This window comes from Lissotriton vulgaris, chromosome 11 (assembly GCF_964263255.1).
Source record: "Lissotriton vulgaris chromosome 11, aLisVul1.2, whole genome shotgun sequence".
NCBI classification, from domain to species: Eukaryota; Metazoa; Chordata; class Amphibia; order Caudata; family Salamandridae; genus Lissotriton; species Lissotriton vulgaris.
In genome coordinates, this window is record NC_141699.1 from 1,062,593,315 (window position 1) to 1,062,609,881 (window position 16,567).

Genomic DNA, 16,567 nt, shown 5'->3' on the forward strand with positions numbered 1-16,567 from the left:
CCACTATGTCCTAGGGGTTGGCACCCCAAGACGGAGTATATGAGCTGGCCCTGAGGGGATGGGGCCCCCAGAGAAAAATAATGGTTCAGGAAGTCTGAACGGATTCACAAAAGCCCTCTTCCTGGACCTAGATCTAGCTTTCTGCCAAAGCTAGTGTAAATCCATTCAGCGGTTTAGGCTGTAGCTGGCCTAAAGTTCATATGGAAAAATGCATTTTGGGACCAACCTTTTTTCACAGCCCCCACTTGCCGTAACACCTCAAAACTTTCCCTGTGCAACTAGGCCAAAAAGAGCACTGTTTTGGAAAGTGTCATGGAGATTCATCAAATAGCATCACAGTTATTATCGGTACAAAAAATGCATTTCCTATGGAAACAGAATCCTATCTATAACTACCCCAATCACCATAGGAAATGCTTTTTTGTGTCTTAGGATTTACACCAAAGTTGGAAAAATTATAGATATTTGTTCAGAAGGAGTGCTTTTTGTGATTTGGTATGAATCCATTCAGTATTTTTGTTAGCAATATTGCTCAAAATCATTGTATATTTCAAGCCGCAGAGGATCTGTGGGGCCAGCAGATCTCTTGGAGAGATCTGATTGGATGCCACCACAACACTAACAATATGGCAGAATCAATTTTAGGACTCGGGACCCTAGGGTGATAGGGGACCCCACCTTGCGCCCAAAAATATTTTTTTGTTTCGTTTTAGTTTTGCTGCAAATTCAATTAGGACTCCAGGCCTATCAAAAAACGGGTAGAGGTTGATGCAAAATATTTATTTTGGAGAGAGCAGTGCATGCCCATCTCCCCAAGCCTCTGGGTAATCCTAGCCCATTGGACCAAAGTATAAAATGAATGAAGGGAGTGGGGGGTATGTGGTGGCCCCCTCCAGGAGCCGTATTAGGCCCCGAGGACCACATCCAGCAGGACTATTTTTAAATCTCCCATCTGCCGGAAGCAATCATGTCTTCCATGCCTGCAGGAGTGTGGGCAGGGAGGGCAAGTCTGCTCCCCACCAGCAGGAGATTTAAACATGCTGCCACTGGGTGGGAGCCCATTTATGTACCCCTGCCCCCACTCCTGGGGGCAGGTAAATAGATATTGCTCATACACAGAGGAAGCAGACATAAATAGCTGCTCCCTCCAGGCAGGAGCGATTCCGGGATTCACCTGGAGGTGTGGGGGCCCTGGGGTTCCCCCTGCAGCCGGAACATGCTGTTGGCCCCAGAGGTTATGGCTGCCGCCTGTGAGGACCAATTTGGTCTTACCTGGGTTCAGCTTTAAGTGATTGCAGTCCATCCAGTGGAAGGTTGTGCAGCATGGGAGACTGGAATTCAAGGGCTGATTGGGGGGAGTTGTCGATGGTGAACATTAGTTGAAGTTCATCAGCGTAATTGAAAGTAGTTTAAATCACTGAGTAGATCAGTAAGCTCGGCGGAGTGGGGCCCACCTCGAGGCTCATCGGACCAGTAGTTAAAATCTCCTATCAGCAGGATTTTGGTATAGTTAGTCGCCTGATTGGTTCCTTGTTTACCCAAAGAGAGGGGAAACAGGGGTATGTACTGAGGGGTCCTGTAATGTAGCACACAGATTAGGGGGCTGAGACAGATGGTAATTTAATTACCACATTGTCTACTGCAGGGAGGCAGAGTGGGGTAAGAGCAGTGAATTTAAAGTCCTGGCGAATGATGGCAGCCACTACTCCACCTATTTAGCCAGGTGGGCAGTTCATTTGAAGGATATAATAGTCATTGGGTAATGCAGTCAGGATATCAGGGGTGGAATCTTGTGAAATCCAGGTTTCAATTAATAGGAGAATGTCTGGTTTCTCAGACACCAGAAGGAGAAATATATCAAGCTTGTGTTTGCCAAAGGAGCGGGTATTTAAATAAAAAATAAATAGCTCCGAGTTCTGTCTGGCCTATCTTTGGGACTGTGCTTAGTGGTGTGCGAGATGTGCAACTTCAGAAAAGGAGGTCCGTTGACTCCTATTCTTATTTAGGGTCAATCTAATGCCGACGGCGGGGTTAAGTGGGTATTTGACTGAATGGAGCTTTCTAAGTTCCTGCAAGGAATAATTATAAAATTTGGCACAATTGCTGGCACCAGGCCCTGGCCGCCCACGGACCGGAGCAGACGGACTTGACTTTCGCACTGCTGTGCGCGTCCGCTGCGCTCCCCCTTTGCGACCAGCATTAATGGCCGGAAGCAACCTAGACTCCTCCCCTCACCCTCCGCAATTGGTCATCCCCGGGGGAGTAACCAGGAAGCAGATGGGGAGCCTGGGACGCTGCTCGCGCCAGCATTCTAGGAGGTAACATTGTTATTTCTCAAGAATACGTTTTAAGCAATTGTTGGTATTTGTTAAAAATACATAAAACAGTTTCAAATTCATGCAGTCAATTTCAGAACAGGTGAAAACAGGTAGCAAAATAAAATTACTGGCCCTCAAGGTAGCGGCACAGTCCTAAAGGGCCCGCTCCTGTGCTGCGACCAGCTTTAATGGCCGGAAGCAGCATAGACACCTCCCCTCACCCTCCGCAATAGGTCAACCCCAGGGGAGTAACCAGGAAGCAGCTGGGGAGCTTGGGACTCAACTCGCGTCTGCACTCTAGCAGGTAATGTTGACATTTCTCAAGAATGCGTTTTAAGCAATTGGAATTACGATGCAACTCGCCATCCGACAAGATGGCTGTTGGTAAGGGAATGGCTAGGCTCAAAGAGGACACATTTGCTTGATGAAGTAAGTGTGTATGTGTGTTGTTTAAGCTAAATCTCCTTGGTAGCTCACGCTGAACTTTGAGATGCCCAACAGACTTTTATTTCCCTTTACAAGGTAATAATAAAAAAAGAATTTTTAAAAAAAAAGAGAGATAGGCAAGATAATACTAACTAATTGGGACTTTCAAAATCTTTTTAGTTTGTGGATACAGGATGTACCCCTCTCAACATAGCATGAAGCAAGTAGCTACAAAAGTATAGGTACTTACACTGGATCCCCTTTGGGAGTGGGGACAAAACCCAAACCCTTGTTGACGATCTATGTCAATATTTTTGTACTCATGTTAATGATGCTGTATGATTCTACTTGCTGGTCTCTGGTTGAGGGTATTGGGTATATTCCATTTGTTCTTGTTCCAGGTTCTATTAGGACACCCTGCAATCCTTGTTTATCTATCTTCCCCTTCCTCTGCCTCTTTTTAAGGCGGGTGTCCTAATGGTTGCCAGGAGAAACCTGCCTGAGGTGGGTATTGTGGGAAAACGTATGGAAGCCAACCCCATTGAGGTTCCTAGATTGCACCCTGGTTAAACGGTTCCCTTGGTGTGGGATTCTGTCGGTAATTCCTCTTTCCTCTACCACTTCTTTGATTATTGTCCTCTGATCTATCAGAAGATTTCTTTGAAGAGTTTGAACTCTCCTCTGATGTAAAAGAGGACTCACTCTCTCTTCAAACATAATCCTCCCTGGCTGGACCGCCACGGCCGCACCACCACAAGTCTGGTGGCCCTCAGACCACCAGACTCATAATCAGACCCTTAGTAGTGTTGGTCCTTTTCTGAAAATAAAAAAATAAAATAAATTGTGGTGTTATTTGTCTACTGAGCTGAAATGTATAATGTGTCCTCCTCAAGAAGGAAAGCTAAGGAATCTATGCTGAAAGTAACTGTATTTGTAACAAATTTAAGTATGATTTAGGAGTATTTATTAGCTGCACTGTGTATTGTTTTCACTCACTGCAAACATGTGATTTTTCCACATTTCCTCTGCAAAGTAGATGCTACTCGGGTTGTTTTATATATCAGTTAGAGTGCTCTCTTGTTGTATTATTGGTTCATGTTATGAATCCTTGTTAATATAATGGAACCTTTGTATATCCCTGGTTACTCCACCTTTTACATACCGGCAGTAACCCAAGGTATGGGCCGACCCTCGGGGGGACTCCATATCTGGGTTAAAGTATCATTGAACTTGAATATTAAAATCCACAATGCTAACTCAGAAGACATCCTCCATTTATCCTTTAAAGGGCCATTGAATGGTAGCAGAATTGACCTTTTTAATGTATATGCAAGAGGAGGCCCACCTCACCAAAACTCGGTTACAATCTCCTGTTTGGAAATGGCCTTGGCAGGTATCCCCCCACATTCTAACATCATTTTGGGAGAGGACCTAAATTGTACATATGAACCCCTAAGTGTTGAAGATCTTTAGGGTCCCAGGAGGAAGATATTAGATATTCTGTACCCCCTCTAAATCTAACCCCCATCAAGAGGTGGACGGTGAGGGCACTGCAAATCAATGCTCTGACTATGGAATTTAATTTACGGGCACTCAATGGGAGAACCATTTCGGACCCTAGCGGGGCAATGACTTTTAACAGATTGAATGGGCCTTCACGTATTGACTACATTATCCTAGATGTAAATTCATGGGGATATGTCATTGACATGAAGGTCAAGCAGATGCCTGATAGTGATCATAATCCCCTCTGTGCAGATATTAGATGCGAAACTAGCGGGAACACCATAAATATTCCCTTAACTTCAAAAGCAGGGATCCCTACTAACTGCAATCGGAAGCTCAAATGGAATAAAGTAGCATGCCAAGAGGATACATTAGCCGGCATAGGACTTAAAGTGGCTTCAAAGGTGGTAGAATTTTCCCAGCTCAACTCAGTGCATGATCCAGCAATCAGTGTAGACCTTAGAAAATCCTATAATGAATTTATAGAAAATATAGGTTCTCATTTTAAAATAAGAGGTTCCAAGGGAGGGATAAAATGTGTACCTAAAAAAGGTAATCCATGGTTCATTAAAGAATGTAGAGCCCGAAGGAATGCGATTTCCTCAGCCTTACAGAAAAAAGATCCTGTAGCAGTAAGGCTGGCCAGACATGAATATAAAAAATCTACAGAATCTGCCAAACGGATTTGGGAGGAGGACCATTGGCAGGAATTAAAAAAGGCGGCTTACCTAAAAGATTCTACTACTTTTTGGGCCTTAATAAACCAACTAACTAGAAGGGGCTCAGATCCCATCCCTAATACCATAACTGAACAACAATGGTTTACGCACTTTTCAAATCTTTATTGCAGCGAGGTAAGGTCAGAGCAGTCCCTGATCATCCCCCCAGACCCCAAGATAGTCCCTATGCTACCTGAATCTGCTGACTATTTTATACTTTCGGAAGTCCAGTCAGCTATTAAAAGCATAACCTGTGGGAAGGCCGCAGGCCCAGATGGGCTCCCAGGCGATCTTATCCTTCATGACCCCCTCCTATGGGCCAACCTTATTCTTCATTTGATGAATTTATTGTTAAAAGGCTACCCAGTCCCAGATTCATGGAAGGGAGCGGAGGTGTTTGCAATTTTTAAAAAGGGGGCAAAAGAGGACCCTGCCAACTACAGACCAATAAGCCTAATTGACGTCATTCAAAAGGTGGTTGGCAGGGTCCTTATCTCCAGAATGGGGATTTGGCTTGAAGAGGGGGACATTTTAACACATTTACAAGCGGGTTTTAGACAAAAAATAGGTACAATGGACCAAGTATTTAGATTCATAGCGACCTATTGGAAGACTGTTTCTATTGGTAAAGGGTCGTTATACCTGGCCTTCATTGACCTCAAGACCGCATTTGATTTGGTCCCCCAGGTCAAATTGTGGCAGGTACTGCACGAAATGGGCATCCCATGTTACCTCTTGGAACTAATCAAAAGATTACATGATGGTACATACGTGAGAATCAGATGGGGGAACGAAGGTCAGCTGACAGCGAAAAAACCTGTGCAGAGGGAGGTCCGCCAAGGGTGTGTGATGGCTCCGACTTTGTTCTCCCTCTTTATAAATGGGGTGGCAGACCATTTGAGGGAGGACCCAGCGGATGCCCCCACCCTGGCTGGGGAAAAATGACCTACCCTCCTCTTTGCTGATGGCACTCTCCTCATGTCTAAAACCCCCTCTGGTCTTCAGAAACTTCTAGACAGGTTTAGTGGCTTTTGTAAAGATCGTGGCCTCACAATCAATACCACCAAAACCAAATTGATGGTTTTGTCTAGAAATAAAAAATTGAAGAAAATTCATATTGCATTGGATGGTACCTTATTGGAGGAGGTTAATGCATTTGATTACCTTGGGGTCAGAATAAATCGTAAGATGAACTGGGATGCTCATATTGCCAAGATGCTGCTTAACTTTAAAAGGGTGACAGGAGCAATTGCTAGAGACCACCGTTTGACATCCAGCAAACCTATTAGCCCTGTCCTAGCAGTGTATGAGGGCAAGGCGCTGTCTGCTGCAACCTATGGCTCCGAACTTTGGGGGTTTGAAAGAATTACTGATTTAGCTACAGCTGAGCATAAATTCATGAGAGAGCTTGTGGGCCTCCCGGTCTCCACCCCTATTAAACCGCTACTCTATGACTTAGGACGTCGCTCTATTGAAGACATTGTCGGTCTCCGACCTTTATTATATTGGGTCCGCCTAAGAAGGACGCCGGATCTCAGCCACTATGCTGCAGTCCTCGACGAACTTATTGAGTTGAATGGTTTTGGGGTGATTCCGTGGCTGAAAAATTTAAGGGACTTGGTGTTTAACATGGGACTCAAAGAAGAATGGCTATCCCAGCAGCCCCCGCCGAAAGACATTGTTAAAAAGTTGTATTGGGTGAGGATTCAAGAAAGGGACTCGTCAAACCCAAAGTGGGGTGCTCTAACTGACCAATTTTTATTACATAAGCCTATCCCGAAGCTGGAGCCATTCCTTGATTTTATCACCTTACCAAGAGACAGATCTCTGTTCCTCAAAATGCGGCATGGCACCTTACCCCTGAATATCTTTACCAGCAGGTGGAAAAACTTCAAACATCACCAAATGGCATGTCCGGGGTGCCCTAATCCCACTGAAACACTTGGGCACTTCCTGTTTGCCTGTAGGGCATACAAGGGGGCAAGGAGAAGATGGCTACGCCCAGTATGCAGAGAATTGGGGACACGGCAGTGTTCAGTGGCTCTTCGCATTTTGACAATGGACACTTCCTCGATGTTGATAATTGCTGGGGTTGCAAAATTTCTGGGAAGTGCATGGCAAATACGATCCAAGCTGGTGCAATTGAGTACTGGGTAGTCGTTTAAATCCTGTTAAATTGTTCGAATTAGCACTTTACCTCCTAGCACCCTTTTTTTGCTGTGACGTACTCATTTGGGTTCCTCTCCTTTTTTACTAACCTGGAATTTTTAGAAAAACCCACTTTTTAAACAAAATTTATATTGAATACTTTTAGCAACTTTTATCCCTTTTATGATGTAATAGTTTTTAATTCAATTTATGATGTATTTACTTTTATGATACTTTGCTATCGAATAAAGTACTACAACAACAACAACATTGTTAATATAGCCCTATGATACTTAATCTTACCACATCAAGTATGTGGTTTTCCACTTTCAGAAACCTATAAAGTGTGTTATTTCTAGGACGTGTGAACAACTTTTCCTGCCCTTCAAACTGACCAGGCTCTATTTCAGATTGGTATCCTACTTTATACTAAGACATTTTGCTCTCAATATTGCAGGCAGACTCCATGTTAAACTGCCTTCTTTTTTATCCTTAGACCTTTTGGATCTTTCCTTAGATGCAGTCTTTATGTTGGTCCTCTTTCTAATTTATATTTAGACTCTCCTATTTTCATTCTGATTATTTACTTGCTTATGGAAGATGACCATATGTCTTACCTCTTGCAAAATTAAATTTTTGATCTACTTGTGATGCCGATTTGAATCTGACTAACTAGCTTCTTTTTGCCTTCTTTAATGATTCTTAGGTTTTTAATAAACATTTATGTTTTTGATTTTGGATTTTGTCCTGCAAAACTTGTGTTTATTTGTACAAGGGCCCCAGCCCTTTGGAACTCTCACTGCCCTGATCCTGCACATCAGTCCTTTTAAGTCATTAGTTAAAAGCATTAACAACTGTATATTGTCTGAGGGCAAATTTTTCATATAGAATTTAAAGGTGTGTGTACAATCATCTTTACAATGTCATAAACATGTCACTTGACAGTTGATCTTTCTTATTAACTTGGGAGAAATCTACAATAAACTTTAACCCTTAGATGGTGGCTGGTGCTCAGGTCAGATGAAGCAAACAGAAGGCAGGATGAGGGGAGGATAGACTGGCCACCCGAATATACTTATTTGGGGAAGCTTCATTCCCCACCCACTCCCGGAAACTATCTCTATTGTTGGTGTCACTAGATGGCTGTGTTCCCTTTTCTGAGTGCTATCAAGGCAGCTGGGCCACAATAATTGTTCTTTGTGGACTGCAGGAAGTGAGGATCAGGGTACCAGGACTGGAGATGCTTCCCTGTAGCTCATGAGCCAGTCTTCTGCTGCCTTTCAACAGAAACAATGATTCTACCTACCTGAAGACAAGAATAGTGATAGATGCTGCATGCGGAGCACTTTTATGAAACACGTACAACAGCACTCCAGGTCCAGCTTCCTGGGATCCCATCATTGCATGAGAATCAGCTACAATACAAAATGCACTCTATCTGGAGATTGAGGGCAGCACAAGGTGCCTGTTTTGAGGCGGTCTGCTTTTCTTGTTCAGCTTTGAAAGATATAACCTCATGGCAGAACAAGCAGGAGCCTTGTAGTCACACAATTTGCTGGGGTGATGTGTGGGACCCTATTATGAGACAATGCAGACCAAGCCTCTGTCAGCATCATTGTCATTCTTTCCAATCTGTTGAAGTGGAGTGGCGGCAAGAGACTTGCATTTGCAGTGATGTTGTAGAAACCTGAGGATGGTGCTCAGGATAAAGCCCAACAGATTTAAGAGTTTCATGTTTGGCTGTTATGGTTTGGTTTTTTACAGTTTTTTTATGTATTGTTTTAAATATTTATGTGTTTCATTACACTTATATTATGTGTTTTATTTTGTGTGTTTGAACTTTTGTGGATACTCTTGTACCCAAATAAAGATGATTTGAATTAAATTGGATTAGTTGAGGAAGTTCTCAAAGAGACCAATCTTCCCTCCTCACTATCAAGTGCATTTTTTAATTCTGCATGTTGTGCACAGATTGTACAGGTAACATTTACACCTATTAAGAATGTTTCTTCAGTTTGAGCAGATTGGATTTGTCTGTAAAACTTCACGTAGGGAAACCTTTAGTTGGGACCAGGATGTGCCTTTTTAGTACATGTTTTGAGTACAAGGTGAGGGTTTTACCTTTGAGTTTACTTTGAGCTGTGGGTTTGTCTGAATGTAGGGAGAGCCATGTAAATGTTTGAGTGCAGGTTGAGCTGAATAAGTGCAGACTGTAGTTGAATGCAGGATTTCAACGAATGTTGTGCACTGTGAGTGTAGAATGTGGGTGTGGCATGTATGCAGGGCTAGGGGAGTCACTGTGTGAATACAGGGTGAACTGTCTGCCAGTTTGATTGCAGGACAAGGGGGTGTAGATGTGTATAGAGTATAGAGTTAATGCAGCTTCTGTGAGTGCATGGTGTGTCCTGTTGCTATCTTAGTGCAGAGTTATTATGTGACTATATGATGAGCAGTGTGTCTGTGTAAGTACTTGGCTAAAGGTGTGCCTGAGTCAATGCAGGGAATGTCTCTATGTGGATAGTATTAGTTGTACCTGTGAGACAGAACAATGCAGCACATTAATGCAAAACATATTAGCATGCCCAATGCTTATTAATGCAGATATTGAGTTTTGACCCCATCTGATAAAAAAAACGATTTTGCCTCTGGTCTAATGAAAATGCATACTTGTTTTAAGACAGTATGATTAACATATAATGAATACGAGATTTTATTTGAGAAGTTGTGTTTATCTTAACATTGGATACTGTAGGTCCTGATTTCAAAATGATATGTGATGTCTCATGGCATCTTTCCTGTACACATATCATCTCTTTGTCCTTTTTGCACCTTTCATTCATTGTAGAGTTTAAATTTTGTAAACAGTGTTTTGAAACAATGTCATTCTCTCATGTATAATATGATGCTTTGTCCTCAAGCTTCATTTTCATGTTGTGTTAGCACAGTGCATGATTTCCTATGGTCTCACCTATTGGGACCACTATGTACTTCTCATGAGAACTTAACCTAGATTTATATCAATTTGTTCTAACTATTGTGTGTGTCACAGGAGCACAGGGGAGAAACTACATTATATGAATCTGTGGGATAGTGCTGCTAAATATGATTTTAAACTGTATCATTCTTTCTTTAACATGATCAGATAGGACTTCTATACCTTTGTCCATTCACACCAAATGAGATTTACAAAGAGGGTGTTGGGCACACTTTCCACTGATCTTCAAAAGGCAACTCTCTTTTGGTTTGAGCACTGATTAATGAAATAGGCATTGATTTAAATTAGGGTAGATGACCCGCCATTCTACCATGGAGTAAATTACTCTGTTGATAAGTTGAAGGGGCTGCCCTCCTAATTTGTAAATGACCATCAAGCAGGCAGGCATTTATAAAAGCATTGCAAGGAACCGCCATCGTGGCAGATCCAGGCAATGCATTTTACTCTATGCTATGGGGTTGCGTCAACAGTATACAGTCCTGCAGCAAAAAATAATGCTCACCTCGCCATGGGAGTCTTCTCCCATAGCAGAACGAACATTATTTCTATTTTACTGCTTCTTACAGATAGGTTTTGCCTGGCGGTAAGAAACAGTAAAAAAAGGCCTACATGTCCGTTCATCTAAATTGGGCGAGCAGACATTTCTCACCCATTTTTTTGATGGCCCTTTCTCCCACAAGCGGTTGGAGAAGTTTGCCCACAGAGGACATGGACTATCCTCCACTATGACCAAACGAATGGTTGGACCAAAATTAAATTGGCGGGCAGACCACTATGTTGACGAGGAGGGAACTCAGTCACCACCACAACCAAGTTCTCTTCTCGCCAACATAAATATCAGGCCCTTTTTTTCTAGGGGTGAATTATACACTATTCTGCTATTTCATACATTGCATTTTATTCTGAGTTTCATGTTTTTTTTAACAAATCACTAACTGGCTGAAACATTGCCATTTATTTTTCTTTCTGTAATGCCTTTAATTTTTCAAGAAACATTCATGATTTTTTAATTTAATACGTGTCAGTCTTTATTGTGAAGCCTAATATGCACATGCACATTTAATTTTGAAATGTTACTTGATGTTTCATTTACATGTTTACCAAGTCCTGTTGTGGAGCAACAAAATCCATAGGGGATTAACTTCACTTGTGGGTCATCAGTAGCGCTTTAGGTTAAAAGGAAGAGAAAAAAAACTCTACATCACTTCCCTGACAAACTTGAAGTTTAGAAGTTCAGGCATTTCCTCAAAAAGGTTCCAGTATTTACTTTAACATTTTTAAGTCAGCTGTGCAGCCTCCAAATTGGGTGTAGTTTGAGGCAGTTTAATTAAGCCTTATAATGCATTCATTCTTCCGCTTAGTGTCCTCATTGCTGGTGGTAACGTCAAGAAGCTACTAATCTTCCTTTTCTGCTAATGATGTTTTTTGGTTGATATGACACATTGTGCAACTGAAGGATCACCTTTTACGGACACATTGTAAGACACACACATACTTTCTAACTGTTTCAGAATTCTGTTTACCCCTAAAGAGACTAGTGGGCATATTACCAACAACTAGCGATATTTATCGCTAAATGGGCTTAGCGAGGTTTTTTTTTATCGCCAAGCATCGCTAAATATTATCACAGAGATTAAGTGCTATTAGCAACATTTATCTATAAAGCGATAAAATATCCTGTGATAGCGGCGAAATGCCTGAATATCGCTGAGCATACAGCAATATTCACGCATTAACGCCAATAGGGTCTTAACCTTAATATCCACCTCCCATTGGATATAATGGCTAAGAACTGGTCTGAGCAGGCGTTAGCTTTTGGAGATATTCGTGCTTAGCGCGAATATTTCCATCGCTACGCCTGCGTTGATAATAGGCGATAGCGATGTTACAGGTTGGGTACGCCCACTTTGCATGTCATTAGCGATAAATATCGCTGACATGCAAAGCGGGCCCCAAACCGCTCGCTTTTGCCTACAAGCTGTCGCTAACTGCTGTTAGCGACAGCTTGCTAATAGGGCGATAGAATTATGACCGCTGAGCGGCCGAAAACGGCCGCTAAAGCAGCGATAATCTCTTATAGTCCTCCTTGATAATATGCCCCTAGATCTTTTCTTATAAAATTTGTTGATTTAATTCTCAAATGTATTAAAGTTATAGAAACTAAAAACTTTCTTTCAGAGTTATTCTGCCCACAAGCTTTTAGAAATCAGCTATGCCAAGATTTGGCCCAGGACTCTGAATTTCTCTTCTCTCAACAAGAAGGAACCACTTAGGGTTTTACGTATCCACTCACCAGTTCCACAAGGTTCTTCCTGTGGTCTTTGTTTGTGACACTGCAGACAGTCCCTGACACGGACAGGTGCTCTGACTTGAGCTGTTGGACCGCTTTTTCCACATTGTCCTGCTTCCGGCTGCTCAGAACCACGTGTGCACCCTGTTGTGCCAGGCGGCGGGCAATGGCAAGCCCAATCCTGCAAGAGAACAAGAGATTATTAAACTGTTAATAGTAGAGCAGGCTTTGTAAGTGAAACTCTTTCTCTCTTAGCCTTTCCTGTAGCCACAATACCTATAGAAGAAGGAATCCTCATTCAGCATTGAACATAGCCAACGGGCCAAGCTTACAGGTCTAAATAAAGTCTGAGGCAATGACATGGAGTTTAGTTTGGTGCATTCCAATAGATATATTTTCCCTGGTTCCTCCACTGCAGTTGGAGGTTTAGCATGGTGCTTCTATTCCAAGTTTTTCTGCATGTTGAATCTGGGATGACTCCTTGGTCACCATGTGGCTATGCAAACAGACCCACAAAAGGAGATGTTAACTGTGAGATGTCTTCAGAAGTCTGCTAGGCCCACAGTATGATTAAGCCTTCCACCCTACATCCTCCAAGTAGAAGGAGAAGTAGAGATGAACTGCAATAAAGATGAGTAGGCCTGTTTTTAAGAAGTAAAGAGCTGGTGTCCACCAGGAGTTCAGGGTTACTGTTGGCAGCTATAACTAAAGCCACGGGCTTCTCTAAGAAAAAAGTCTTAAAGCAGCTAATGACAAATTTTAAGTAATAAAAGTCAAGAAAAGAAGCAGGAAATAATAAGTGGTATGTGAAATATGACTCTACATGTGTCACCAATTAATTCACAATTTACTAGACACGACTTCCGAGAAAACGAATTCACTTACAAATGTGCCTTAATGCTTACATGTGTACAATGAAAATTATGTTGCTCATGTGTACCTTAACGTGTGCAGTCACATTTCATTAATACATTTATATTTCCCTTTTTGTACCTGCTTGAAGAGCACTTAAGCCCTGGTATTATTGAAACTTACAACATTTTAAACGCATCTCTATCATGGCATCCTGTGCAATACAATGTAGGGTTTTGGTGAACCATTCTAGCAAAGCAAAGTGTCGCCTCTGAATGTTGCACATTGAATCAATGATTTCAGAAAATAGCAGAGCCAGCTCTTGTTGGTGTTACTTGTATCAGTTCAAGTAAAAAGCGAAAAGTTCCCTTGGGTGTAGGACTCTGAATTATTCCCACACAATCATCAATTCTCACTTTAAAGGATACTTGGCTAGAAGCAGAAAACCCCCAAAAAGCACATACAATCTATAAAGTACTCCTTTATGGTTATGTTTTTAATTTATAGATTGCAAGTGCTTTTTGGGGGTTTTCTGCTTCTAGCCAAGTATCCTTTAAAGTGAGAATTGATGATTGTGTGGGAATAATTCAGAGTCCTACACCCAAGGGAACTTTTTGCTTTTTACTTGTTTCTTAACCCTGTTCCCTTGTAGCCAGATAAGGGTTACTCTCTTTCCTTTTGACTGTTAATTGTATCAGTTCGCCACGGTCTTCTCCCATTCTTCCAACAAGAAGATGCTGGCACCTGCTCATTAGTGTCCATCTACAAGTTTCATTTCCATCACATGTTCTTTTTTCTCTTCACTTACTATGAGAAAAGGTGCATCAATGTTGACCCAAAGTGTATGGATTTTAGCATTACATGCTCCAACTAACCGAGGGCAAAGCTCTTGTCCATTGAAAAGGCAATTGCTGTGCATATTATGAATGCTTGTTGGCTATTTTTGTATAAACCCACTAGACGTGTATGAGCTATTCCAAGTTTTGTGGTTTCTTTTACAGATCCTGGCATTTGACAGGAATCATCTTTGCTAGGCAAGCAGGGAGTACTGGATTAGCCCGGGGAGCACTGGAACAGCCTTTACACAACAACGCTAGGCAACAGAGGCAAGGCAGGCATTTCTCCTTGTGGACTGTGGTGGTGCATGGCCAAGTGCTGGACCTGGTGATGTGGCTTTCATAGTCAGTCCTACCACACCAGTCATTTTGTACGGACCATGGGCCCGATTCACAGAACTCACTTAAGACAAAATCCTAAACTTACTACTTTTGGTATTCACAGAAGTTAGGATTTAGTCTTAAGTTTGTCTTAAGACAGACTTAAGACCGACTTAAGACAGACTTAAGTTAGGATTTTGTCTTAAGTCTCTCTTAAGTCTGTCTTAAGACAAACTTAAGACAAAATCCTAACTTCAGTGAATACCAAAAGTAGTAAGTTTAGGATTTTGTCTTAAGTTAGTTCTGTGAATCGGGCCCAGTATATTTTGTGGAACCTTAATCACACAGTGTTCTGTAACACAAAGGTGTCCACCTCCTTGTGCCCCAGGATCGTGAGAAAGAGATACTTGTTTTAATGTGCAAACTAATTGTCAACCTGCTATAAATAACTTTTAAATTTCCTCTGATCTGACTGATTTACTCTGCCAGATGCCCTCCATTTTGTGGTTCCTAAGAGCCAATGGCGTGGGATGTATAGCTATATGGAATGTTTGAAAAACAAGATAAAAAAAAAAAAAGATAAAAAAAAAAAAAGCTGCCGAAATTCTTTCATTATCTCTCAAAATCAAGACAGAGGTTTGGACTCACCTTGCAGGTGGAGACGTCATCAAACTGATTTTACCTATCAAAAAAGTCAGCAACACCAACGTGTTTAGATTTATGAAGACCTGTGCAGCATTAATAATGCGGATATACCTAGGTTCCCTGGGGGAAATTATGTGCGTTTGAACTAAAATGTTCATAAATATCACTTACTCTGCACCTTAATTCACACGTGCATACTGACATGGAGCTATTTGAATTCAAACAAAGGGCCTCATTACGATGTCAGGTGGACATCATCTGGCGGACACCGTAGCGGTCTGGATCTGCACGACCATAGGTCGTCGGTTCCGACTTCACAATTTGGATATGGGCGACCGGAAACATCCATTTTGCTACGGCAGCTTGTGTGGCGAGTGGAAAAGGCCTACAGCAAAATCTGCCATAGGGACCTTTGAATATTCTGGGAGTTTTAGGAGTTGTCCTATTGTATATTAGATGTAAGATGAGGTTACCCCCTTTTGAGCTTGTTATAGTAAAAATAGCATGTCAGCCGACATGGGAAGGCTGCTGGCAAATTACACCATAATCCCGACAGCAGAGCCAAGTATGGCCCCGCCATCATTAAGGGATCATGAGCATTTCCGATGCTCCGAGAGGCTAAAAGAGCCCACCTGAACAGCAGCGGACACCCTCTCTGCCCGCCAAATTGCAATGCCTCTGGCGGACCACAAGGGCAGATGTCGGGTGGACCACAATGTAATGTAATGCAATTGTGCTTTTCTATAGCGCAGCTATCAGTCCAGGGAGCATCTTGGCACTGTAGCCCGTAGCCAGATGGAACAGGCCGGAAAACTACTCAAGCATCGGGCCCTGCATACTTATACCAAAGCTTTGCACGCGGTGTCCGTAAGATTGAAAATCCAGGTTTTCAAAGCTTTCCTAAATAGGTTCTCAGCGGGTCAACAGTAGGTCAATTGTGGGTTACCCAACATCATAATCAGCCCCAAAATCACTACAATGTGCCCAATTTGAGGTCGGGTGGAAAGCCTTCGACCTGCTGTAAGAGGCTTTCCGGCTGACATTGTTGGTTTCCCTCTTACCACTGCATTATGATGACTTCGGTCAGAGGGAAACCTGTGGGAGGATTTCGCTGCACTTCCGATGGGCTCAAGGAGCCATTTGGAGCATCAGAATCCACCAATATACCCTAACGCCAGCAGAGGCAGCCTAGTCTCTACCATCGGGATTATGATGGCACTTTCCGACAGCCTTTCCATCTCAGCCTTTCCAACATAGAAAGGCTGTAGGAAAGCGACTTTGGGGGCCCCTAGCAGGACCCCGTCCCTTTTGGCCCTTCGCCAAGGGCCCTAAAGGGCATCTATAGTGCCCCCCTAAACATCCCTGTACAATGTGGAAGGCAGCATATGGCACACACACATGATGCAGGGATGTGTACAAACATCCATTTTCCAATGGAAACTTGTGCTGTGGGCTTTTCTACCCGCCGCACAAGGTTTTCTTGGAAGATGGATGTTTGAGACCACCCTATT

The 16,567-nt window shown here is 42.5% G+C and overlaps 1 protein-coding gene across 1 annotated transcript in view; it reads right to left on the bottom strand.

Annotated features, from left to right (window-relative positions):
* LOC147684073 (dehydrogenase/reductase SDR family member 4-like) overlaps positions 1–16,567 on the bottom strand; it is a 155,743-nt gene that overhangs the window by 77,268 nt on the left and 61,908 nt on the right. Inside the window, exon 3 of the mRNA XM_086944943.1 lies at positions 12,406–12,583. Within this exon, the coding sequence (XP_086801069.1) occupies positions 12,406–12,583 (178 nt within the window). The remainder of the gene's footprint in view (positions 1–12,405; positions 12,584–16,567) is intronic.